This window comes from Vanacampus margaritifer, chromosome 20 (genome assembly GCF_051991255.1).
Source record: "Vanacampus margaritifer isolate UIUO_Vmar chromosome 20, RoL_Vmar_1.0, whole genome shotgun sequence".
In the NCBI taxonomy this organism is placed as follows: domain Eukaryota; kingdom Metazoa; phylum Chordata; class Actinopteri; order Syngnathiformes; family Syngnathidae; genus Vanacampus; species Vanacampus margaritifer.
Genome location: NC_135451.1, coordinates 14,786,789 through 14,812,485, shown reverse-complemented (window position 1 = coordinate 14,812,485; position 25,697 = coordinate 14,786,789). Strand labels below are relative to the sequence as shown.

The 25,697-nt window shown below is 41.9% G+C and overlaps 1 protein-coding gene across 18 annotated transcripts in view; it reads left to right on the top strand.

The window, feature by feature from the left end:
- Positions 1–25,697, top strand: part of scrib (scribble planar cell polarity protein) — a 52,131-nt gene that overhangs the window by 14,202 nt on the left and 12,232 nt on the right. For 9 of the 18 annotated variants that reach the window (XM_077553943.1, XM_077553937.1, XM_077553946.1 and 6 more), the window contains exons 2-30: positions 1,846–1,963; positions 2,675–2,753; positions 3,451–3,540; positions 3,931–3,987; positions 5,235–5,298; positions 5,430–5,504; positions 5,731–5,875; positions 6,223–6,341; positions 6,415–6,614; positions 6,712–6,878; positions 7,664–7,794; positions 7,875–8,000; positions 8,071–8,256; positions 8,431–8,832; positions 10,470–10,532; positions 12,373–12,462; positions 12,541–12,618; positions 12,694–13,011; positions 14,747–14,827; positions 16,916–17,155; positions 17,259–17,279; positions 18,173–18,283; positions 18,351–18,527; positions 18,606–18,722; positions 19,702–19,914; positions 19,989–20,108; positions 21,095–21,151; positions 21,520–21,576; positions 22,483–22,563. In XM_077553943.1, the coding sequence (XP_077410069.1) occupies positions 1,846–1,963; positions 2,675–2,753; positions 3,451–3,540; positions 3,931–3,987; positions 5,235–5,298; positions 5,430–5,504; positions 5,731–5,875; positions 6,223–6,341; positions 6,415–6,614; positions 6,712–6,878; positions 7,664–7,794; positions 7,875–8,000; positions 8,071–8,256; positions 8,431–8,832; positions 10,470–10,532; positions 12,373–12,462; positions 12,541–12,618; positions 12,694–13,011; positions 14,747–14,827; positions 16,916–17,155; positions 17,259–17,279; positions 18,173–18,283; positions 18,351–18,527; positions 18,606–18,722; positions 19,702–19,914; positions 19,989–20,108; positions 21,095–21,151; positions 21,520–21,576; positions 22,483–22,563 (3,783 nt within the window). The remainder of the gene's footprint in view (positions 1–1,845; positions 1,964–2,674; positions 2,754–3,450; positions 3,541–3,930; positions 3,988–5,234; positions 5,299–5,429; positions 5,505–5,730; positions 5,876–6,222; positions 6,342–6,414; positions 6,615–6,711; positions 6,879–7,663; positions 7,795–7,874; positions 8,001–8,070; positions 8,257–8,430; positions 8,833–10,469; positions 10,533–12,372; positions 12,463–12,540; positions 12,619–12,693; positions 13,012–14,746; positions 14,828–16,915; positions 17,156–17,258; positions 17,280–18,172; positions 18,284–18,350; positions 18,528–18,605; positions 18,723–19,701; positions 19,915–19,988; positions 20,109–21,094; positions 21,152–21,519; positions 21,577–22,482; positions 22,564–25,697) is intronic. The other 9 variants (XM_077553944.1, XM_077553950.1, XM_077553935.1 and 6 more) reach the window with 6 other exon arrangements.

Sequence of the window (25,697 nt, the reverse complement as noted above, 5' to 3'; positions counted from 1 at the left end):
CAAAACAAAAGTGAACGCTACGACCGCAATAATGAATCGGTTGGTGGAAATTCTCACTCCAAAATGGTGAAAATGGCGCGTGCCATTTCCAAAAATATTTTCTACAAAATACAATATTATTCTTAATGCTTGGCGTTCCCCACCTCACCACCTCCTCCTCCTCCTCCCGCCACCCACAATTCACGTCCTCACCTCCTCCCTAATCAAACGGGCCGCGTTATAAAACCTCCGCAGCTCGCACAGACGCGCCGCCTCACTCGGCAAATGGTCCCGTTTTAAGAGCGCCGGGGATCGTCTGTGGCTTTGTTTGGCGATCCGCTAAATCCCGCCGCTAACTTTTATATTCCAACTGTGACCCACTGACCTGGATTTAAAAAAAAAAAAAGAAGGCTGAGAAAATATGCCACATTGTTCGAGTTGGATGCCAGGACATTCAACGCTCAAATTTGTTTTTTCAACTTGTTTTCAATTTTCGTGTTTACTTCCTGAAAGTGTTTCATTCACAGTGAATGGCCATCTTTGTGTGTGTGTGTGTGTGTGTGTGTGTGTGCTCATAATATCATTACAGCCCCTAATGGATGATAACAAGAGCGCCAAGGAATGCACTGATTCGTAATTTATCCCCCCCACACACACACACACACTTTTTTTTTATTTTAGCAGATGATCGGTTTAGTCTGGATTGGTAGGAACATTGATGAGGTTTAAAACCCCCTGTTATGTTCTTTGCTACCAAAAAAAAAAAAAAAAAAAAAGTTCATAGCTTTCCGTAGCATTATATTGACATTTGAGTTGCAAACTTTAAAATGAGACAAAAAAAATAAAAATAAAAATAAAAAAAATAAAATGAGACAATTGACAAATCAGTCAAGTCGATCCTGGCTTTTAATAACGAGCCAATGCCCCGATCTGCGTCTGGCTCAGGTGTCTCGACCTTACCCGCCTTGCATCCTTTTCCCTTTTGCCCCGCCCATCCGTCGGTTTTCCAAATGTAGCCACAACCGAATTTGAGAGCAGGAAATGTCCATCGCGAAGAAGCTCGCCAGCTAACTTCCCTCCGTCAGCTTGTATACAAACAGCACTCATGAAATCCCCCCCCCCCCTCCCCTTCTTATCTGACTCAAGCACATGCTCGGATCTCTCAAAACATTTTAATGCATTTAGATTCCCCCCTCCAAAATCAGTTTTCAAAAAAATCTGCCGCCGCCGACAACCTTGAGTTTCATTCGAATTACCATCCAGACTCCAAGCAAATCATTCGGGGGGGGGGGAATAACGACTTTATACAAATTCCTAGCGCGGGTTTGCCAGGAGTTTTGGAGAGGGCAGACAGTGGGTCCTCTGTGGATGCCACTCGACCCCCGGGGGTTGACGGTGGGGCTTCATGGCAGCGGACGGCGTCGGGTCGGTCCAATCCGGACAGAAGACCGCACACAGATGGCACCGGGTGGGATTTTGGTGGGACTGAATCATGTCAAAACACTTTTAGCATTGCTGCTTTTCTGCTCTTACCAAAAAGCCCCTTTTGTTTGTCTAGCATAGCCAGGAGTGCGTACAGTACTGCCAAATATGAGTTCCCCACTCATTGCTATTCTTAATGTATTCATAACACAGATGTGCTAATTCTTCCAAAAATGGTTGTGAGGTGATTGTTCGGACGCAACAATTGCGGCTTCTCCTGTATTGATGTTGAGAGGGAATGAACAGGAAATGACCCGGGATGCACACAGCACATCCTGAACAATGCAACTTTTTTTTCTCTTTCTTTTTCTTTATTATTCTCGTCTCCTGAACTTTGTGTCCTATGAGCCAACGTGTGACGTTCCTCCGTGTCATCCTCTGCAGCCTTTCTTCCGACTGCTGAACCTGCGGAAGCTGGGCCTGAGCGACAATGAGATCCAGAGGCTGCCCCCCGAAGTGGCCAACTTCATGCAGCTGGTGGAGCTGGACATATCCAGAAATGGTACATTGGCATTTTATTAATTAAAAAAATATTATTATTATTATTTTTTTTATATAATATGTAATATTGATAGAATAATAATAACTCTTTGACTGCCAGACGTTTTCAGAAAAGGGATGCCGTGGGTGCCAGCCGATTTAAGCATTTTTGACTGATCTTTCAAGGTCCACAGAAAATTATGTGTTTAGACTATGGAAACACACATACTACCAAATGAAAGATTGGACTCTTATCTTTCATCAGAAAAAAAAAGTTTGTTTCTACCTTATTCTGTTTTTCAGTAATCAACAATAGAAAATGGTTAGTTTCACCTCTGTTTTGAAAAAAACGTCTTTTAACGTCTTTGGCACTCCTCCATAGGATTTTACTAAACGTTAATTAACATTTTTGGCAGTCAAAGAGATAATAATATTAACAATAATATATATATTTTTAATATATTTTTTAAATTAAAAACACATGACATAATTTGTTGTTTTTTGGGGGCGGAGTCTGAATGTATTAATGGCACCTCCCCCCCATTTTTTTAGTTATTTTTTTTAAATTTTGAATCAGGAAAGTTCTGTAGCTCCCCGTGTGTGACCATCTCCTGATTTTTGCTCTCTCCTGTGACATCCCGCGCCAGGCCATCTGCTTATGCTTAGCAGCAACTTCAAATGCTTTCCTCCGACCGAGCCCAACTAATATATCTGCTCCTCCGTCCTCCCGCAGACATTCCCGAGATCCCCGAGAGCATTAAGTTTTGCCGGGCCCTGGAGATCGCCGACTTCAGCGGAAACCCCCTCTCCAGGTAAAGCCGGCTGGAACTGGCCCCAGTCGCCGCAAGTAACACAATAAACAGCAGCGTGGAAACAATCCGGGCGCCGCTTTGTTGTTTGGCCGTGTCGTTTAGATGCGCCGTGACTTTTACGCACCTACGTGTCCGAACGCACGGAATGCGCTCGATACTAAGTATGTAACTGTGGTGCTTTTAAGCTCTCCCACCACACAGGAAATCCTGTGTGCAATAATTGAACAGGAGCCTGACGGTAAGCGGTGTGTTAATGCGAAAATGCACACACATTTGCTTTCAGTATTATTAAATTGACTTTTTAGAAATAAAATGTGTCGGTTTTTTTTGCAGAAAGCTGACTGTGCTACTTTATTTTAATGTCGCTCATGATATTTATGGATTTTTTGCTAAAAAGTGGGAGAACCATTAGACCGGTATACATTTGTAGTTCATGATGAAGTGCTGCATCCACAAGTGAAAATAAAATCCATGATATCACTATTTTTATGGACGCTCACTTTTTTCTCACACTGTGCTGGCGGTAGCCACTCACCTAGTCGCAACCCCCTAGCTCCACCCCTGGTTGTCATGGTAACAAAAGCCTTACTCTATCAATCTATAGTTAACAATCCATAATTTTAGTTAAGAATTGGTAGTATGCTGTATTTCTCAATGGAATCACACCCCCCCCCCTTTTTTTTCCTTTGTGCCACAGATTGCCGGATGGCTTCACTCAGCTGCGAGCGCTGGCTCACTTGGCGCTCAACGAGGTGTCGTTGCAGACTCTGCCCGGCGACATGGGAAAGTATGCCCGCGCTCATTCGTCGGCGCTTTTCATTTGACTGACACGCCTTTTCTGTTCTAACAGGCTATTCAACGCCTGCCTTTTTTTTTTTTTTTTTTTTTTTAACCTCACCCATCGGCTAATCCGGTCATTAGAGCACACGATGAATTCAAACGGAATAAATACGTTTTAACATTGAGATCTTCCATATGACAGGTGCTTGAGCAAATCAACATTACATCAAATGTAGCCAGCCTGTGCTGGCTTTTCCCCCCCCTCCATGTTACTCAACTGGCAGCCGGGCTGTGGGGGGCCCACCCAAGACAGATGGATGAGCCCCCCCACCCCACCAGGAAGCCCACACGAACAGACCTGGCTGCCATCTGACTAACCGACCTCTCTTCTTCACAGTCTGGCCAACCTGGTGACGCTGGAGCTGAGGGAGAACCTGCTCAAGTGTCTGCCCACGTAGGTGTCGACGATTATCTAATTGGGGGGGGGGCGGGGGGGCAGCCATTCATCAATGAGCTAAAAAAAAAATGTTATATGTGAATGACTGACTGTCGTAATTAAATTCAGCCTTTTTATGTCAGAATATTGCGACTTTATTTTCATACAATTAGGCGTTTACTATATTAAAACTTTGTGGTTTCTGTCATATTACGACTTGATTCTGATTCTGAATTAAGCATCGATTATTTTTGACTTAATCCACATCAAATTAGGCCGTTTCGTTCATATTATGGCTTGTTTTCATTTGATTTTATTCTTAAAAAAGGAAGGCTTTATTGTTATGACTTTTATTCAGATAAAACGATCATAATATGAACATTCTAATGTTATTCTGACAAAATGCACAATTTACTGTAATGTTATGAATTTGTATGTTCATTTGAATAATAATCAAAATCCTTCTCATGTTTTTTTATCTATAATTAAATTTAAACAAATTAAACAATTATTTAATGTCATAAATATACTATTTGAAATAAGTTTAAATTGTGAAAAAAAAATCCAATAATCAATTATTTAACTCTTTGACTGCCAGACGTTTTCAGAAAAGGGATGCGGTGGGTGCCAGCCGATTTAAGCATTTTTGACTGATCTTTCAAGGTCCACAGAAAATTATGTGTTTGGACTATGGAAACACACATACTACCAAATGAAAGATTGGACTCTCATCTTTCATCAGAAAAAAAAGTTTGTTTCTACCTTATTCCGTTTTTCAGTAATCAACTATAGAAAATGGTTAGTTTCACCTCTGTTTTGGAAAAAAACGTCTTTTAACGTCTTTGGCACTCCTCCATAGGATTTTACTAAACGTTATTTAACGTTTTTGGCAGTCAAAGAGTTAAAGAGAAATGTATAACGCATGAATGAAAAATAAATGAATACATTTTAAATAACACCCTTCAGGACAAATTTCACAACAAATTTTATAAGGCTCTTGCTAATGTCCTGTAGCGTGGTTGGTGGGCCAGATTAACGAACGGAGCCCTACGTTGCACAACCACCTTCAGCTATGTCACCGTCTCCACCTGTAGACGGCGTAGCTTCAGATCTTAAAAAAAAAAAAAAAAACATTCCCTGCATACTGCCAGCGCATTTGAAACGCGTGGTATGTCGTCATCGTGTGTAAACGCAATGCGTTACGTTTTGAGCGTGCGCTTCCATACACGTGCTCATTTTTTTTTGAACATGTTGCTGCTTCTCAGGTCGCTGTCCTTCCTGGTGAAACTGGAACAGCTGGACCTGGGCAGTAACGAACTGGAAGTGTTGGTAATTAACTCCACGCGTAACAACGTAGCACATGCAAAAAAAATGCCTGTTGAGTTTTCAGACTGACAGCAAACTTGTGTTTTTTTTTTTTTTTCCTTCGCTCTCGATCTCTTATTTGCACAACTTCTCAGCCGGACACACTCGGCGCGCTGCCCAACCTGAGGGAGCTTTGGCTGGACCGGAACCAGTTGTCCTCGTTGCCACCGGTGAGTTTATTTGAACAAGCAATCCTGTCGACATCGACATTATTCATTGAGAAATATACATCATTTTGCAGTATTTAAAACCAAACAACCACATAGCTTATAGTCTTTCAGCCTGCTAGCTTAATGCTAACAATAAATAGCATCTCTGTTCAAGTGCTGTAACTCTTATCTGTCAACTTGACCATAAATTTTCCACTATTTATTTTTTATTTTTTATTTTTTTTAGGAGCTAGGGAACCTCCGGAGACTGGTGTGTCTGGACGTGTCCGAGAATCGCCTGGAGGAGCTTCCCTCCGAGCTGGACGGCCTCCAGGCCCTCACCGACCTGCTGCTCACGCAGAACCTGCTGGAGGTCATTCCGGACAGCATAGGTGACAAAAAAAAAAAAAATCCGTGTGACGCTCGCTCCAACAAAATGACCAAATTCAGCCCCGGGAATAAATACTTAATGAAAGCGAACGGGGGGGGAGAATAGGTTCTTTCTGCAGACGTGCAAATAATAGATGAAATACATTTCCTCAAAGTCAACCATTCAATTTGGACTCTGCTCATGTCTCTTAAGTAGCCAGCACTGCCACCTGCTGTACGAGTGATGCTATTACAGATCATTAGCAAGTGATGAGAATTTCTTATGACACTCTTTGTCCTCACTAGTAAAACAAGTCAGTACACTACTAGAATGATTGTTTGCTTGCCCCCCCCCCCCCACCCCACCCAGGTTGCCTGAAGCAACTGTCCATCCTCAAGGTGGACCAGAACAGACTAACTCACCTGACCGACTCCATCGGAGAGTGCGAAAACCTGACCGAGCTGGTCCTGACCGAGAACCTCCTCCAGGTAACGGCGGCTTCACTCAATATTGATTATGAGTGAATTTAGCGCTGAATTCCTCTCGGGCTTCAATCCAAAGACGCTTCCTCGCTCGCTGGGCAAGCTGAAGAAGCTGACCAACTTGAATGTGGACCGCAACCGGCTGGGCGGCGTGCCCAAGGAGCTGGGCGGCTGCTCCAGCCTCAACGTTCTCTCGCTGCGGGATAACCGCTTGGCCAAGCTGCCCGCCGAGCTCGCCGACGCCACCGAGCTGCACGTGCTGGACGTGGCCGGGAACAGGTAACGCCGTGCCCGCCATTCGTAATCAAAATCACGTCAAAGTTGTTGTAACGCCTGACTCATTTGTCTTTTTTTTCCCACTTTGACCCGATCCCAGATTACAAAATCTTCCTTTTGCCTTGACAAACCTCAATCTGAAGGCTATGTGGCTGGCAGAGAACCAGTCGCAGCCGATGCTGAAGTTCCAAACCGAAGATGACGACCGCACGGGGGAGAAAGTGCTGACCTGCTATTTGCTGCCTCAGCAGCCTTCGCCCAGCCTCGGTGGGAATGAAGCGCACCTCCTTTTGTTGCAAGGCATATTTTTGTTTGTTTAAAAAGAAAAACACCATGAAAAACTGTTACAATGCTTTTAAAAAAAATAACATACTATTTTGTATTCTATTTTATTTCTTTATCCAATTCATTCTTATTTAATTATTTTTTTATTTTTATTTTTTTTATTTTATTTATTTTTTCCTGGAGAGCTCAGTATTGTTCATTCGGTAATTTTACCGATTTGACATGTCATCATAATTGCTCTCTCTTTTTTTAAATTTTTTATTATTATTATTATTATTTTACATTTTTTATTTTTTATTTTTTATTTTTTATTTTGTATGCGGGTCCCATCGGTCATCATCATTGCTCTCTCTTTTTATTTTATTTTTTTTATTTTTTATTTATTTTGTATGTGTGCGTGCGTGTGAGTGTGTATGTGCACGTTGTTTCATAATTTTTATTCTGCAGATATTTTTTTTAAATAGCCGCATGATTGATAACATAATTGCCTCCATATAAGCCAATGCGCACACATAAGGAATTAAATTGAATGTTTTTATAAAGTACAAAATTATACAATTATATTAAATAGAAATAAAAACCCATTACAAATATTATTGTTTTTTCGGGAGGCGCGTTGGCAGTTTGACATTGATCTGAAAGCGGATGCGCCTGATTTTCAAAATCATGACTGATAAATGATGACCAATCAAATATTTTTTTGTTCCGTCTCCGTGCTTGGGGGGTCGGCTGAATTCCAGCATTGAATTCTGACCTCTTCCCCGCAGAGAACCTGCTGCAGAACAGCGTGGACGACAGCTGGACGGACAGCAACCTGAACAGAGTGTCGGTCATTCAGTTCCAGGAAGAGGCCAAGGACGAGGAGGAGGACGACGACGAGGCCGCCGCCGAGCGCCGGGTGAGGGAACGGGAACGGGAACAACGCAATGTGACTTAACGTAAGAACGCCATCCACTTAGCTCGCTGTGGGTTTCCCAGGGCCTTCAGCGTCGAGCCACGCCACATCCCAGCGAGCTCAAGGTGATGAAAAAAGTCATCGAGGACCGACGGAACGAAGTGTTCGCGTCCAGACCCGAAGGAGAAGATCCCTCCTCCGACGCGCGGGTAACAAAAGCCTCATCAGCCGACGTCTTGTCCGATAAGTTTCTTGGACCGACACCTTGCGGGTTTTCAGGAGAAACGGCTCAGCGACCTCTCCAATCGGAGCCACGACTCGCAGGTGTCCGACAGCACTCTGTCGGCCAACTCCCACGAGGACAGGCGAGACGGCGCCGCGCCACCCCAGAGGGAAGACGTGGTGGACGGGCACTCCCATCACGAGGAGGACGACCTGGATGAGATGGAGGTGGAGTACATTGAGGTGAGACTGCCTTAAAATTACATTTCACAAATATATGGACCAGATTTTCATGAGCGATTGTAATGATTATTTTCACCTTGGCCAGCAGAGGGCAGTATTTGCTGTAATGCATACAAATGTATTTATTGCCCAGCCTAAACCTTTCTATTCTCTGAAACCTGTTCTTCCCCCCAGCCCACCGTGCACTTTGCCGAGGAGCCCATCATCCGCAGCGGGGACGACGACGACGACGCGGAGGAAGACGGCGAGAGGAGCGACGAGGACGACGACGACGACAACGACAGGCCGGCCCTCCCCGCCGAGAAGCAGCGGCTCATCCGCAAGGACACGCCGCACTACAAGAAGCACTTCAAGATCACCAAGCTGCCCAAACCCGAGACGGTGGCGGCCCTGCTGCAGGGATTCAACCCCGACGGCCTCGGCTCGCCCGCCGAGGACGAGCGGGACGGGCACGTGGAGGAGGAAGAGGAGGAGGAGGAGGAGGACGAGGGCGTCGGCAGCCCTCGATTACGGCGTAGGATGGAAACGTCGGAAATGGACGACAGCCGATACCACGTCAACTGCAGTCAAGTCAAGGTAGGAGGACAAAAGTGTGTTTTTTGTGTGCGTGTACATATTTGTGTCGGCAACTTTTCAAATCTTCCATGTTGGGTTAAATCTCAACAAATGTGTGATGACAAATCCATAGTTTTAGTTTTAACCCCACCACCCCCACTCCTCCGCTCCCCCCTCCCGAGCAGCTTCAAGCCGAATCTTGCCCTTCAGCGCCACTAAACTTTTTGCTGTGTACGTGTTAGCGGCCATCGCTTCCAATTAATGGCGTCATTTCACGTGCTTTGTGCTCTACAATCAAACGAACTGAAATGGGCGACAGTTTGTTTGCGAGATTTCACTTTCGTCAAAATGATGATCAGTTTGTGTGTGTGCGTGTGTGTGTGTGTGCCTAATTTTTTTAGGTTTTGATAAATTCACATTTTCAAGATTAAAGTTGTATTTTTATTTTCCAGTATAAAGTCAGAATACAGTATTATGGCATTCAGGTGAGAAAGTGAATTTCAAAAATACCACTTTATTCCTGGACTAATGCGCCTTTTATTTGGAAACAAAAGTAGTGCCTTGCCGCCATTTTGTGGTCTCTATTGACCACTATAAATCCATTCAGGGGTGTCAGCTACTGGTTGATTTTTTATTTTTTTTGCATTGGTTGATGGGGCTTAGTTCTTATCTGGAGAGAATAGTGAGGAAAGAAATGCTGTTTTCTCAACAACAACAAAAATCTGCTTTTATTCTAAAACAAAAAAACGTCATAATATGCCTTTTGTTTATAAAAAAAATGACTTAATTCATACTGGGATGTCAGATTTATGTGGTATGTCACAATCACATCAGAGCTTTTAACTCTTTGACTGCCAGACGTTTTCAGAAAAGGGATGCTGTGGGTGCCAGCCGATTTAAGCATTTTGACTGATCTTTCAAGGTCCACAGAAAATGTTGTGTTTGGACTATGGAAACACACATACTACCAAATGAAAGATTGGACTCTCATCTTTCATCAGAAAAAAAAAGTTTGTTTCTACCTTATTCCGTTTTTCAGCAATCCACAATAGAAAATGCTTAGTTTCACCTCTGTTTTGAAACAAACGTCTTTTAACGTCTTTGGCACTCCTCCATAGGATTTTACTAAACGTTATTTAACGTTTTTGGCAGTCAAAGATTGGCTGATTTAAAATAAATAAATAATAATAATAATAATAATAAAAAATTATGTTATGTTATATATTTTCCGGGTGTATTTTTTATTGTATTGTGTTTAAATATATGCATTGATTTATTACAAATAACTCCGAACTACATCGTTTTAGATTACAATTAATTTCCCAAAGATGATTTTTCTCAGTTGTAGCAAAAGCTGCTGGCTGGGCTTCCTGAATGGAAGCATTTATTTATTTCTTTCTTTCTTTATTTATTTATTTGCCTTCCCTTGTCCGCTTTTGCTTTCTCTTCTCTGCCGCTGTTGACTTCTGGTGGCTGGGGCGGTGCGAGCGCGCTTTGGCTTCCAAGTGAAGATGCCACAATCTTTGGAAAGTGTCATCGTGACTCTGTGTTGTCTTTTTTTTCATTTTTTATTTTTGGGGAGCGAGTGGCAGCCATTTTTTGTTTCTTTTTTTGCCTAACTAATCCGCATGCTTGTCGCTGGTTCCTGTCCCTAACAGGGGGTGTCATTTGATCAAGTCAATAATCTGCTGATTGAACCTGCTCGAATTGAGGAGGAAGAGGTCTGTACCTTCGCTTTCCTGTCTTACTTGTTTTTTTTGCTCACCCCAACTCACTGGAGAAAAAAAAAAACGCCGCTGAAAATCCAAGATGTAATCAAAGCCAATCAAGCTAGCTAGAGAAACCCCCTAACCCACAAATCAGCCAGCGTGGCAGAACCTGAATGCAGAGGAACGAGTTCACCATTCGTTGTTCGGACACCCAAAAATATTAATTTGAAAATATGAAATCATTTGAAAAGTGACGACTTGATCCCACGTGTCCGTTTTCAAGTCCATCTTCACGTTCTGCCACCTCTGCTGCCGTCTTCCTGCTTCCCGCTTGCTTTTTCTCGGCTTGTCCACGTTTGTGTTGCCCCCCCCCCGCAAACGGACGACCCGGCCGGGACGTCAGCATCCAGGATTTTGTTTAGTTGTTGGTTTCGATCAGGCAGACTGAGCCAGAACAACAACTCCTTGGATGAATGCAGACGCTCCCGCCTCTTGAATGGAATGATTGGAGTGGAAATTGTGTGTACTGTGTGTCTTTAGTGTCATTGTTTTGTTTTTTTGGATTATGTCGAATGGATTTTCAACGCCGCAGCATGGTTCTTGTAGTCTTTTTATTTAGTTGTAGAATACACTTTTCTTTACCTCCTTTTTTGCCCTTCCTGTTTTTATGCATGGCTTGTGAACATACATTCATTGTTAGGTTTTATATTTATACTATTCACACACACACACACACAAAAAAAAAAAAGGATATCGGGCTTTGGGGTGAAATTTCAAAATGAACCTAAAATGCACAATAATTGTGAACTTAATTTGACCTTTTCAGTACCTCAGCTTTTTTGTTCCCTAGCAAGGAGCTGAATGGCAAAATTCACAACGAGAAAGTGGATGTCCTAGTCAATTTTCATGGATTCATTATTATTATTATTATATTTCAATTTAACACAAACATAATGAAATTCAAGAATCCGCCCTTCCCCCAAAAAATCTGCCATTTTTTGCTGATTTTCTTTTCTCTATTGTAGAGTTAAATACTACTACTAGGACAAAGTATTGTAAAATAGTAAAAAAAAAAATCTACCTGTAACTTATTTTTATTGTTGTAAGTGTGCCCAAAAAGTGATTTGATACTTTTACTCTCTCTATTTTTTTTTTAAATTAATCAGTTATCAAAAATGTATTCTGTTAAATATCAGAATCTGACAAAAAAAAAAATCCATATCCAAATTCCAGATTAAACTTGTGAATTTCAAATGTTCGGAGAAGGTCAAACGTAGAAGTGTGTGGTTCGAGCATTTTCGGCCCATCTTAAAATTTCACCCCAAAAGTGAACTTTTTGTGAGTCGTGTAAAGCTCACATTTCTGAAGCCTGAGATGACAAAACTTCCCCAAAAATCCCACTGACGAGAGCTTTTATGTCTTGGAGTCTTAAGGCCCACGTACCCCTCAAGTCTGGATGAAAAAAAATGCCCATTTTCAAGAAATGACATTTTATTCAATTGGGAATGTTAGCAAATAGCATCTTAAGTATGATTTGCAACATTTTACTCTTCTCATCTGTAGTTTCTGGACCGATATCTCAAAAGTCATCCTGAAAAACCGAATATATGCAAATACAAAAGTGAAATGACACAATATTTAACATTAGTAAACAAGCAGAAGAGAAACACAAATATTCACAGAAATCGACTCCAGGCGGGTTCGATTTTGATCAGGGTCCGAGTGATGGCGCATTTTTGGCCGATGGAGGGACGCCTCCCGCAACGTGATTTGACCCAAGTGTAAAAAGTTGCCGGGGGGGACTGTCCTTCAGTCCTGCCCGTTTTTTTGACCGGGCCTGCTCACCTTGCAGCACACCTTAACCATCCTGCGGCAAACGGGCGGCCTCGGCATCAGCATCGCCGGCGGGAAAGGCTCCACGCCGTACAAGGGGGACGACGAGGTCAGACGCGCTTCCCGGACGCTACGCACCAAAGTGACGTATTATTAATCTTGAATATTGTTGTCCCTTTGACTTCAGGGGATCTTCATCTCCAGAGTTTCTGAGGAAGGCCCTGCGGCCAAAGCTGGAGTTAAAGTGGGAGACAAATTGCTCGAGGTACCGTGACAAGAAAAAAAAAAAAAAAAAAAACTTTTCACAAGATATGAATTCAACTTTTCGGTCCGGTCCCAGGTGAACGGCGTGGACCTCCACTCGGCCGAGCACCACTCGGCGGTGGAGGCGTTGCGCAGCTCCGGGGCCGCCGTCTCCATGACGGTGCTCCGCGAGCGCATGGTGGAGCCGGAGAACGCCATCACCACCACGCCGCTCAGGCCCGAGGACGACTACTTCCCCAGGGAGAGGCGGAGCGGGCTGGCCTTCGGCGCCGAGGGCGGCCACGGGCAGGGGCCCCTGCAGCGCCTCTCCGCCTGCCTGGTGCGCAACGACAGGGGGCTGGGCTTCAGCATCGCCGGGGGGAAGGGTTCCACGCCGTACCGAACCGGGGACACGGTGAGACATTTTGGTATTGCTAACTTTCACTGCTGTGTGTCTAAGAGCCGTGTTTCGATTAGACTTCAGCATTTCAACAGAGAGTAGAATCGACAAAAATCTGATTTTTTTAGGGGGGGGGGTAAAAAAGTTTGGATGCTGTTATCTTTGTGTTTATTTTAGTTATATTGTAAATGTGGCAATAATTCAGCAAAAATGTTGGTAGTAATTGGCCAATTTTTTATCAATGAATTGAACGGGCCCTTATCCCTAACCTACGAGGGTTTTTGCGTGATTTACACAAAGGTGTTTTTACTGTAATTCCATTTTTAACAATATAAAAAACACATGCACCTTTTAGGTTAGTCTGGTTTAACCGGCACAACTTTTGGAGTATTTACGGTAATCACGTTTTTACTTGCGCAACTTTTGGAGCTTTAACTCTTTGACTGCCAAAAACGTTAAATAACGTTTAGTAAAATCCTATGGAGGAGTGCCAAAGACGTTAAAAGACGTTTTTTTCAAAACAGAGGTGAAACTAACCATTTTCTATTGTTGATTACTGAAAAACGGAATAAGGTACAAACAAACTTTTTTTTCTGATGAAAGATGAGAGTCCAATCTTTCATTTGGTAGTATGTGTGTTTCCATAGTCTAAACACATAATTTTCTGTGGACCTTGAAAGATCCGTCAAAATGCTTAAAATCGGCTGGCACCCACGGCATCCCTTTTCTGAAAACGTCTGGCAGTCAAAGAGTTAATGGTCGTCTTTTTCTTTGTTTTATTTTTATGTTTGTTTTATTTTTACCTGCACTGTTGTCATAATTCTAACCTGTGTAACATTTTACGGTAGTTTTATTTATTTATTTATTTATTTTTGACGTGTACAGTTTCAGATAAGTTTAGGTTAGACTATTTTTAACCTTCACAACTTTGGCGGGTTTTGACACTTAAAATAAAATAGAGTTTGAATTTAACATTAAAAAAAAAAGTAGAAATCTTCTTACTTACTTTTGAGTAACATACTGCCCCCTAGTGGTTTGGAGGATGAAAAAAAATTAAGGGTTGGTAAACTTTAATGCTAAAGGGTCTCATTTGACTAATATTTTTTTATTGTATTATTCACCATTAATAGTGTAATTATGTAATGAGATAAATGAATGAATCAGAACTTGTATATGTAACATGAGTAAATAATACAATGTATAAACCGCTAATGGCCAAAAGTCTGCTATGTAAATGCATGGTTGTTAATGTTAGCCTATTTTTCTTATATTTGTGTCATTGTGGGTAGCTGGGAAGGCCGGGTCACTCCAAAAAAAAAAAAAAAAAAAGTGTTTCTTGTAACTGTCAGTCATTGAGCTGCTCCAATTCTGGCGGCGGCGTTACTCCGCCGTCGCCAGGGAGACGGAGATATGAATAGCGAGCCCCCGGACACATGATAGGTTCACCGTAAGTGGACGGGGTAGTCGAGGCATATATCGGGGTAGGCAAGTGTTCAAGGGCTCCCTTTTCGAACCCGAGCGAGAGAGACAGCTTTTAGGATTTGAGGCGGGTCCGGCTGTAAGTCCGAATGTCATTTTGGCAGGATCGACTGTGAACTTTGCCCACACACGTGTTGACACACTTTGTTTTTCGCCTCGGGTTTCATCATTTTTGATTTGGTCAAATTGTTCAACTCATTCAGTCTCGTCAGTTGAATCTGCCGAGGAAGTAAATAACTTGTTTGTACACGCGCTTGTTTTTTGCTTTTAGGGGATCTACATCTCTCGCATTGCCGAGGGGGGAGCAGCCCACCGAGACAGCACGTTACAGATCGGCGACAGGGTCATCTCTGTGAGTAGTCGTTTCCTGCCTACCGGACCCCATTTCAGCAAAAGGGACTTCCTGTACGGTATTTATAGGCCCGGGAGATTTTTAACTGTGAGGCTGATAACGTGTTAATCCAGAGATCCTCAATAGAAGGACGCCGGCCCAGATGAAATTTTGGGGGCTTTACGGTAGTTTGATTTTTTTAACTGTGCCGCTGTTGCGGGGGTTTGGATAATCTATTTTAACCTCAACCACTTTTGGAGTATTCACGGTAGCCTTATTTTTAAACTGCACAACTTTTAATGCAACTATGGTGGTCTTATTTTTTTTTTATTTAACCAAATTTGTTTTGTTTTTTTGTTTTTATTACAAACTTTTTTTCTACCAGCGCAGCCTTTGGGGACGTCAGTTTAGTCTATTTGAACCAACACAATTTTTTTTTGTTTTTATGGTGGTTTTATTTTAGCCTCTCAACTTTAACCTGCACAATTGCTTTATTTTTATCCTGCCCAACCTTACTAAGTTTAAGTGGTAATTTTATTTCAACGGCCCAACCTTTTAGGGTACTTCCTAACTTTTCAATTTACTTTTAATCTGTGTGTTTTGTTTTGTTTTTACTGTGTTGTGACTTTTTTGACCCACCTAACTTTTGCATTTTTTACAGCGTTCATTTTAAACACTCCAAACATTTGGAGGGGATTATGGAAGTTTTGTTTCTACCTGTGTGACTTAATCTATTTAATAAACCCAAAATACACAGACAAATTGCACACATCGTAACTCCTCCCACTTGACAGCAGTCGGCGAATGCAATGGTTTATTCGGAGCCGTTTTTGCGAGTGAACGTGACCTTTCATTCTGCTCCGTGGTGACAAATCTCCCTTCCTCCTGCAGTTTCTACTTTCCTTCCTCCCTTTCTCCCACCCTTTTTGCCGCATGCTCGCGGTTTCGTTCCCTCCCCACCTTGCGTGTCGGCGGTGGTGGGCGTGGTGTCTGTGCTTCAGCCGACGGTAAGCGGCGATACTGTCGGGCCAGCGCTGACCTCTGCTTGTCTGCTGAAAGCTTATCAGCCTCTTATTTGAACGCATTATTTTAACAAACTGCGCTACTTGCCTTTGTTGGCTTTAAAGCAAATCTTTTTGGAGTCAGCGCGCTCCCACTTGTGTTTTTAAATAAATAAAGGCAAGCGGCAAATACATTTTTTTTTTTTTTTGGGTGTGTGCGTATTTTAGCAGAATTATTTAAGTCCGGCTCCTGCTTGCTCGCTGTCTACCGACTTTTCTGGCTTTCACACAAAATGTCAATAAATTACCGGTTCATTTACATGCTATATTTCCTCAAATAATGCAGTCTGCTAGAATAGACGCCGTGCCGGATTTAATGGAATTACATCTTGTGTATTGCAAAAAATTGTTGCCTTGAGAAGGCCGTGCTAGCTAAAAACGAACTTCATGGAAAACGTCCAGCAGGAGCAACACAATGAATTGAATTCCAGCATTAAAATTAAATCATGACGTACTGTTTAATTATTTACCTATTTAACCCTGGAGAACCCAAGAACCCTTCTTTGGAAAATTATAAATTATACATTAAATGACTGCTATAAATTCACTGAACACCAAAATATATGTTTTTTCAATTTTAACCCTTTTTTTTAAACTAGCTCAGAGTTGCTAATTTATCAAAATATATATATAAAACATACTCCTAAGCATTCTTCAACATGATATGAAATAGATTAACAAAAAAAAACCACAATTTTACCATCTGATGGTTTGCTGAGAAGATTGTTTTGCCATCTTGTCACCACCACTCTGGCTCATGTAAGTGCATTATTCAACCACTAGATGGCACCATGCAGGGGTCAGAAGTGGCACTCTGGACTTTTGAAGTTAAATTTGTAAAAAAAAAAAAAAAAGGAGAAAAAAAAGGTCTTTGTTATTTGAGTAGCAGAATTTATAGGGGCCAAATTTGACCCCGTGAGTTCTCCAGGGTTTTAATTGTTTTACTTCTCTGTTTTTATAACATCATAGACACCATTTTCCTATTTAAAAAAACAAAACAAAAAACAAACACACACAAAACTGCAGCTGTTTGTCACTGTAAATCCAGATCAATGGTGTAGACATGACAGAGGCCAGACATGACCAGGCAGTAGCGCTCCTTACCGGCACCTCCCCCACTATCGCCCTCCTGGTGGAGCGAGACCCCAACGCCCCGTGCTCTCCGGGCCTGTCCCGGCAGCGGGCCCACTCCCCGCCGCCCCCGGAGCCCTCCGACTCCCCGGACCAGGACGAAGACGGCCTGCAGGGGAACCACCTGGGCCGGATGGAGGATGAGTATCCCATTGAGGTAAGGGGGCGGGGCCAGGTGGAATGTCGCTCACGGGTTTAGTCGAAATGAGCTGGTTAATAGGTTTTTCCGTTTGGCTTCTACATGATACTTGCCGGTCCAGTTCGAGAGAGGATGGTGCATGGTATGAAAACCAATTGTGTCATGGATTGTAGAGTGAACAAGTGATTCCCAACCACGTTATCCGCTTTCACGTCGTCGGTTCGAAAATTATTTATGTAAAGTGACAGGCAAATGCTCTTTGACTAGATCTACAGAAGGTAAATATAATTAACGTGTACTTTTTGCAATATTTTTCTATCGTGGTGTAACGTGAGATTTTTTTCAGCCGGAAACCCTATATGCCCAAATATGGTCGGTTTAATATTTTATCATGAAATAAATTGATAGTATTGGTTTGTCCCCATGTCATCTGTTATTTCTACGCATAATTAACACATTTAAAGTTTTGAAAATAGCTTGAGAACAAATCTATTATATATATATATATATATATATATATATATATATATATATATATTTTTTTTTTATATATATATATATTTATATATATATATATATTTATTTATATATTTTTATATATTTATATTATATTATATTATATTATATAATATTATATTATATATACTCTCTTGGACACTTGAACAGTCTGAGAAGTCTTGTTGAAGTGTTTTTACTCACTCTGCAGAAGCAGTGCAGCATTAATCCCCCTCAAGATTGAATAGCTTTAATCAATGACAACGTGATAAATTTGCATTTTTTTTGGTGGCCAACTGAACATCATTTTGGGATGGTGTGTGCATAAAATACCATCTCAAAATCTTAGGATTCCGCCCGACACTGACGAAATGTGCTTTTCCTTTATGAAGGTTGGGAAACACTAAAGTAAACATTGACATAAAGATTGCAGCCTAATAACTAGAAACGTCTAAAGCAGCACATAGAAACCTTTAAGTCCTATTAGACGTGTACTTTTTAAAATATTCTCATCATGATTAGAATGATCTGCCTTGACAGGAAGTGACGCTGGTCAAGTCAGGCGGCCCCCTCGGCCTGAGCATCGTCGGGGGCAGCGACCACGCCAGCCACCCCTTCGGCGTCAACGAACCCGGCGTGTTCATCTCAAAGGTAAAACTTTTTCACCGCACTTCGCCAAAAACATAGATGTTAAAAACTCCCAAAAAATTGTCTGTAGGTGATCCCGAACGGTTTGGCGTGTGAAAGCGGGCTGCGCGTGGGCGACCGCATCCTGGAGGTGAACGCCATCGACCTGCGCCACGCCACACACCAGGAGGCCGTGCGGGCCCTGCTGGCCAACAAGCAGGAGATCCAGATGCTGGTGCGCAGGGATCCCTCGCCGCCAGGGATGCAGGTCAGTCCCGCCGTGAACTCGAAACAAGTGGAGTGTTGTTGGAGATGCTGATGTGAGGCTTTTATGGGGCATTTCCAGGAAATTGTGATCCATAAGCAGCCGGGGGAGAAACTGGGGATCAGCATACGCGGAGGGGCTAAAGGTCACGCGGGAAATCCTTTCGACTCGACTGACGAGGGCATCTTCATATCCAAGGTAGCCGTTGATCCATATCGAGATGTTCGATAACATTTTAACGACAGCCGTACCTTGACTTGCTGGGCTAGCAGTAGCCGCTCGCCTTTCGCAAATCCATCTAGCTCCGCCCCTCAGTCGCCATGCTTACGACTCTTCTGGGCTAACAATTTGGGATTCAAATTTGTATCATAATTTGGTTTGGAATCTTGAATTCAATTTTAATCTGGATGTAGTACCGATATAATTTCATTTTCAAGAAATTATAATATTTAGGTTAAAATTAGAAATTTTGGATATTGATTTTTATTTACATTTTTTGCTTTACTTGAATTTGTAAGTTGAATTTTGAATTAGATTATTTTATCTTGTATTCTGAATTGATCTTCTATATTTAGTGAGTTTTAAATCAGATTTTCAAATTTTAATGTTGATTTGACATTTGGATGTCAAATTAAAATTTTAAACTTTTATTTTGAATTTGACTTTTTGATTACAAATTTGAATCTTACATAGGAGTTGAAGCTGGAAAAGTGAATTTTGAAATTAGAATTTTTTAGAATTTTGAAATTAGAAATTTTTAGAATTTTGAAATTAGAAATTTTTAGAATTTTGAAATTAGAATTTTTTAGAATTTTGAAATTAGAAATTTTTAGAATTTTGAATTCAAAATTTGCATTCTTTTTTGAAATTTTTAATTAGATTTGTTTTTGTTGTTTTGTTGTTGTTGTTTTTTTGCTTTCAAATTACAATGCTGAATTTGACATTTGGGTGTCTTAAATGTGAATTTTAAATTTTACTTTTAGATTTCAAATTTGAATCTTAAATTTGAATGTTAAAAAAAAAATGAAATTGGAATTTTTAGAATTTAAATTGTTCATCCTGAAATTTTAATTTGAAATCTGGATTTGGATTTGGAACTTTTTTATTTGCATTCTGAGTTTGATGAAAAAAAATTGAAGTGAACATATGATACATAATAAGTCTCCTTTCAAAACAGGTGAGCTCAAGCGGCGCGGCCGCCCGGGACAGCCGCCTCCAGGTGGGCATGCGCATCCTGGAGGTGAACAACCACAGCCTGCTGGGCATGACGCACACGGAGGCGGTGCGAGTGCTGCGGGCGGTGGGCGACTCCCTGGTCATGTTGATGTGCGACGGCTTCGACCCCCGCAAGGTGCCCGCGGCGGAGGCGAGTCCCAACCAGGAGCCTCACGTTCGTATAAAAGCTTCTACGTTTGCTCCGAGCGATCCGAACGCACGCGCTCAAAGCAAATATGTTTTCCGCAGGCGTCTCCCGGCATCATCGCCAACCCTTTTGCGTCAGGCATCGTTCGTAAGAACAGTCTGGAGAGCATCTCTTCTATAGACAGAGACCTGAGCCCCGAAGAGATGGACATCATGCAAAAGGTACGATCGCCATGAAGCCGTTCATTGGATATATTTTTATTTTTTCACGGGGTTTATTTTCCTAATTTTTTTTCTTTTCTTTTTTTCTTCTGGAGAGCTCAGTATTGTTCATTCTGTAATTTTACCGATTTGACATGTCATCATCATTGCTCTCTTTTCTTTTTTTTTGTATGTGGGTGAGACTGTATGTGCGTGCGTGTGTGCGTGCGTGCGAGTGTGTGTGTATTCATTAGTTCACCTAAAACCTATTTCAAAAATCGGGGTTTGACGAGCAATTGGATTTGACTGAATTTTGATGCCAAATCCTAGAACTTGAAATGACAAGAAAAAGTGGACACCCTTCCGTGACATGTTTTAACCCTGGAGAACCCACAGGGTCAAATTTGGCCCCTATAAATTCTGCTACTCAAATAACAAAGACCTGTTTTTTTTTTTTTTTTAAATCTATTTCATATCATGTTGCAGAATGCCTCGGAGTATATATTGTATTTTGATAAATTATCAACTCTGAGCTAATTCAAAAAAAGGGTTAAAATTGAAAAAACATATATTTTGGTGTCAGTCATTTAATGTGTAATTCATAATTTTCCAAAGAAGAAAAGGGTTCTTTGGTTCTCCAGGGTTAAAATATGTGCCAGGCCCAAGTCACAAGTTGTGCCGGGAAACCAGGAAGTCATTAGCATGCATTGCAAGAGGCGACTTTGACACTATTTTTTGCCAGTCATCAACATACCGGGAATGGCTTTGGCGCGGCGGCCAAGTGGAGGCTGTGAATCAAATGTTTTTGTTCAGCGTTTTTTTGTGTGCCGGCCACGGCAGCAATTCAGCCTCAACGCCAGTTTTACTGCGCGGCGCTCATGCATCAGAGCACTCGAAAGCACCAGTGCGCGGCCGTTTATTCAGTCCCGGCACGGAGCGAAGGCGTGCAGAATTGAATGGAGTTTGCGCGCACTTAAAAAGGAGGCCGACTGTCGCTCTTTCTCCAGGAGTCCGAGATGGTGCGGGAGACGTCGCAGTGGGAGAGGGAAGAGATGGAGAAAGTGGTGAGTTGACCGCGATGAGGAGGAGCTCAATGTTTTTGGCTGTTTTTGAAGTACTGAGAAAATTCTCAAATTTAAGAAACAAACAAAATCATTTCGAGAGCCGTTTGTCAGCAATATCCCACCTCGCATGCTTTTCTGCTCCCAAAGTTGAATGAATGATTCTATACTTTTATTTTCTCTGTTTTTCTCTCCCCGCTCTGTCCTTTTTTGGTCGTGCGTGAAATCCTCCCATCGTCCCATCCGTGCCGTCGCTTATTTCTTGCTTTCGCTGTCATTTCACCTCCCGTCAAATGTTGCCTGTGTGTGTGTGTACTTCTTCCTTCCGCACTGTCCTCCCCCCCCTACCCCCCCTCCTTTCTGGGTTGAAGGAGCGTATGCGCTTGGAGCGAGAGGAGGCAACTCGCCTGCTTGAAGAGGAGACCGAGGTGAGACACTCCTGGGCGGAGTTAAGCTCAGAAAAGAGACCCTGGAAATGACAAGATTGTGTAAACGCTTCAATCCGTCGTCAAAAGATCCAGTTCATCCCACAAACTATTTTCACAGTTTCCTCACCAATTTCCTCATTTCCCACAAGAAACAAAACTAGTTCCCAAATGAATGCAGAATGTTCAACTTAGATTGGCTGGCAAGCAGTACGGAACCCTGAAGCCAGCTGGGATAGGCTCCAGCATCCCCCCGCGAGCCTTATGAGGAATAAACGGTTTAAAATGGATGGATGGATGTTGAACTTAGTTGCCTCAAATTCACTAGATTCCCTAAAATCCTACTATTTTCCATAAAGCAATTTCCAAAAAATGGTCAGCATTCCAAAAATTCCTACTTTTTGATCAAGTCTAGAATTTTGCTGAAAACATTCCCCAAGTCATTTTTTTTCAAAATGAACACTTTTCACTAATTTCCCACAAGAAACACAAACAATTCAAATTATTCTAACTTCAAAATGTTCAAGATTCCAAAATGAAAAAAAAGTTTTACATTAACTCATTCACTGCCATAAATTCTTAAAAAAAAAAAAAAAAAAAAGATTATTAAAAATTAGGGCCGACAGGCAATTCAATATTTGTATTGTAATTAATCGCATGACTTCACTAGTTAACTCATGATAAATCACAAATTTTATATCTGCTCTAAATGTACAATAAAAAAAATTCTAGGTTTTCATACTCTTGTTAACAAAAGTGAAAAAAAAAAAGTTTAACTAATAAAAATAGTTCAAATGAATTTTTGACGTCTACAGCCGTCAATGGCAGTGAATGAGTTAATTATACCGGTACTTAAAAAAAAAAAAAAAAAAATTTTTTTTAATTTTTGTAATGTGTTGTACTCCGTAGAACATCGGCACTGGACCTTTAAAACTGGACTACAAAACCCTGGCCGCGTTGCCCACCACCAGCCTCCAAAAGATCAACAGGGTAAGTCACAGACCCGCGTACAAATAGCCTTAACCTCCTCAAGGAAGCCCTCGCGTTTTACGCCCTATCCTCTTGAACCCGCCATTTGCTCTGTACGTAAACCCTCGCCCCCACCCCCCACGACTGACCTTGGACCAAACATGCTTGTCCCAAGGACACCCCCCCCCCCCACCCTTTTGGAGGACTAAGGAGACGACTAAAACAAAGCAGATGGAGTTCTGTTTTAAAATGAGGCTCGGCTGTGCTCATGCGTGTGACAAAGAGAGGTGGCAAGATTGGGGGGGAAGGGGGGACAGCTGCCCCCTCTTGTGATATTTTAAACCTGCATCTGGCGCTGAAGTGGACGCAGGCCACTTTGGGAGGGCCGGACAGTTGGGAAGGGTGTTGTCCCGCAAGGGGTTTTTCGCTTTGACTTCCAAGAGGATTTACTTTTGACTTGGACGTGCAGGACGCTCCGCGGAGCCCAACATTCGACAGTAGGTACGAAGATGTCGGTCCGGCGGGTTTGTGTCATTTCATTTAAATCCATTCACTTTGTTTGTATTTTCTAGAAATCATAGTAGTTCATTTAAAAAAAAATAAAAAAAATTTTGGATTTTCACAAGGTTGATTTTAAAAGCTTAATGTTGATTTTATTAAAAAAGCAAAAGATTGTTTTTTTTATTGTTAGTTTTGATTTGTTTTTCAAATTTAGTTAGGTTGAATTCGTTTTTAGAGCAAGTTTGTTAATTTTAGATTTAGATTTAGATTTAGATTTTCGATTTTATACTGTGTATGGAGTATTTGTCGGTGCAAAAAAAAAAAAGTGACAATAAAAATTGTGTAATAAAGTGAAGTGAACTACAATTCCGAACAACTGAATCAAAATATCGAAATAAATACGTTTAAAATCGACCGTGAAAGTTCATGTTTGAAATTGAGAAAGAAGAAAATGTTCTCTTTACTTTATAGTTTGTCAGTTTTATAAAAAAAAATCTGAAAAATGTAGTATTAGTTAGCTTTTAAAAAACAAAGATTAAAAAAAAATAATAATAATAATATTATTGTTAGTATTATTATTATTATTTGTTTAATTATTTAATTTAATATTTTTTATTTGAAAAAAAAAAAGTCCCCCCCCCCCCCCAAAATTAAGTGATTTTGTTCATTTTCATTCAAAAAAAAATGACGATGCGGTATTTAGCCGTTTGTTAGAGAACAATAACATGTAAACACAATGACCATAATCACACCCCACCAGGCCCCGCCTCTTAAAGGCGCACGCATGTATACAAACACTACAATATGTACAGTAGTTTCTATACTTTTTTTTTTTGCATTTTTTTCCCCAAAATATTTTTCTAATAGACATTTCAATGTGTTTCGGCAAGGTAAAACTAATTAAAATATGTTTTTATATGATCTCGCCATAGCACAGATTTCCACCTATAGCAGGTGGGTCCGGAACGTATCCCCAGTGATAAACGGGGTTTTACCGTCGTGCTAAATATAGATTGCGGCTCCTGCTCGGAGTCAATCACGTCTTGGAAGGTGCCGAACTGTCTCGTTGCTCTGATAAATTGGTTATTTAAGGCACTTGACTTAAGGGGTCGGTCGGTTTTGTTGCACGCGTCTTGAATGACGACGTCATGAAAGGCCAACTTTTAATGAGTAAATCACCGCCAACAGTCGGAGTTTTAACGCGCGTGTGTTAGGTTTGTGATTATAAAAGCGCGGTCTTGGGGGAGGTAAAGAATGGACTTTTAAACTTTTAGAGTGTCCTTTGGATGCACATGATTGAAATGTGGTTTCATTTCATTTTCAAGGCCACTGAATTTCAAATGAGGTCAATAAAAAAAAAAAAAAAAAAATCTAATTTCTCCTCCAAAACTCTTTTTCTCCGTTAGTTTTGTTTGAAGTCTTCCTATTTCCTGTCCTTCCACTGTACGTGTCCTCCATCTGGCTTTCCTTTCTCCCCGTTCAGTTCTCTCCTCCTCTAAGTCCGACCACCCCCATGGAGGCCCCCCTGCAAGCCCAGTACGGCGCCCCGTTAGAGCCTCCGGGCTTCGGCTTAAGCCCCCCCGCAAACCCCCACGCGGACCGGGCCTCGCCCTCCACTTTATTCCCCTCCAAAGACGACGACAGCGCCGGCTCGACGGCGACCCTGAATTTGTCGGAAGATTGCGAGGAGCCCCTGGTGGACTCTCAGCCCATCTGCTTCAAAGAGAACCCCTTTTTAGTGGCCAACCGCAAAGGCAAGGGTCTGCCGGCCGGCCAGCGGATCCTTTCGGGACCACCGGTGGGCTACGGGAAGCAGGGCCAACTTCAGCCTTGGTTGTTCAGCAAGGCAAGACGGCTTTTTGCCCCGGTGTGCTGTGGAGCCGGCATGTTGTGTGACAATACAGTGAGACTCTGTTTTTTGGCGGGGAGACGTTCCAGAACCCCCCCCCCCACACCCCCCAAAAAAACAAAACAAAAAAAAATGTATTCAAACAGAGCATGCAACAATACTCACAGGCTTAGCATATTCTCCGTCTATGGGACGATGACTGTTAACTCTTTGACTGCCAGACGTTTTCAGAAAAGGGATGCTGTGGGTGCCAGCCGATTTTAAGCATTTTGACTGATGTTTCAAGGTCCATAGAAAATTATGTGTTTGGACTATGGAAACACACATACTACCAAAAAAAGATTGGACTCTCATCTTTCATCAGAAAAAAAAAAGTTTGTTTCTACCTTATTCCGTTTTTCAGTAATCCACAATAAAAAATGGTTAGTTTCACCTCTGTTTTGAAACAAACGTCTTTTAACGTCTTTGGCACTCCTCCATAGGATTTTACTAAACGTTATTTAACGTTTTTGGCAGTCAAAGAGTTAGTGAAGATTTGTTGGAGACCTTCTCTGCCTCTTCTTCTTAATTTTGCTATCTCTTCCAGTAAAGCTAAAAAACGAACTGTGACATAGCCGGGGGGGTGCGGAACAATGAACCGCGAAGGAGCAGGGGGGCTTCACTGTATCCACTTTTTGAGCCAAGACCTCCACGGAAGTTCACTTTTTGTTTCCCCCACTGAAAGACTGGCGGCGGCATGCTTTTGCATTTGCAACGGACTCGGTCGAGACAGGCCGGAATGCGCGTGTGGCGACAGCTGCGGCGG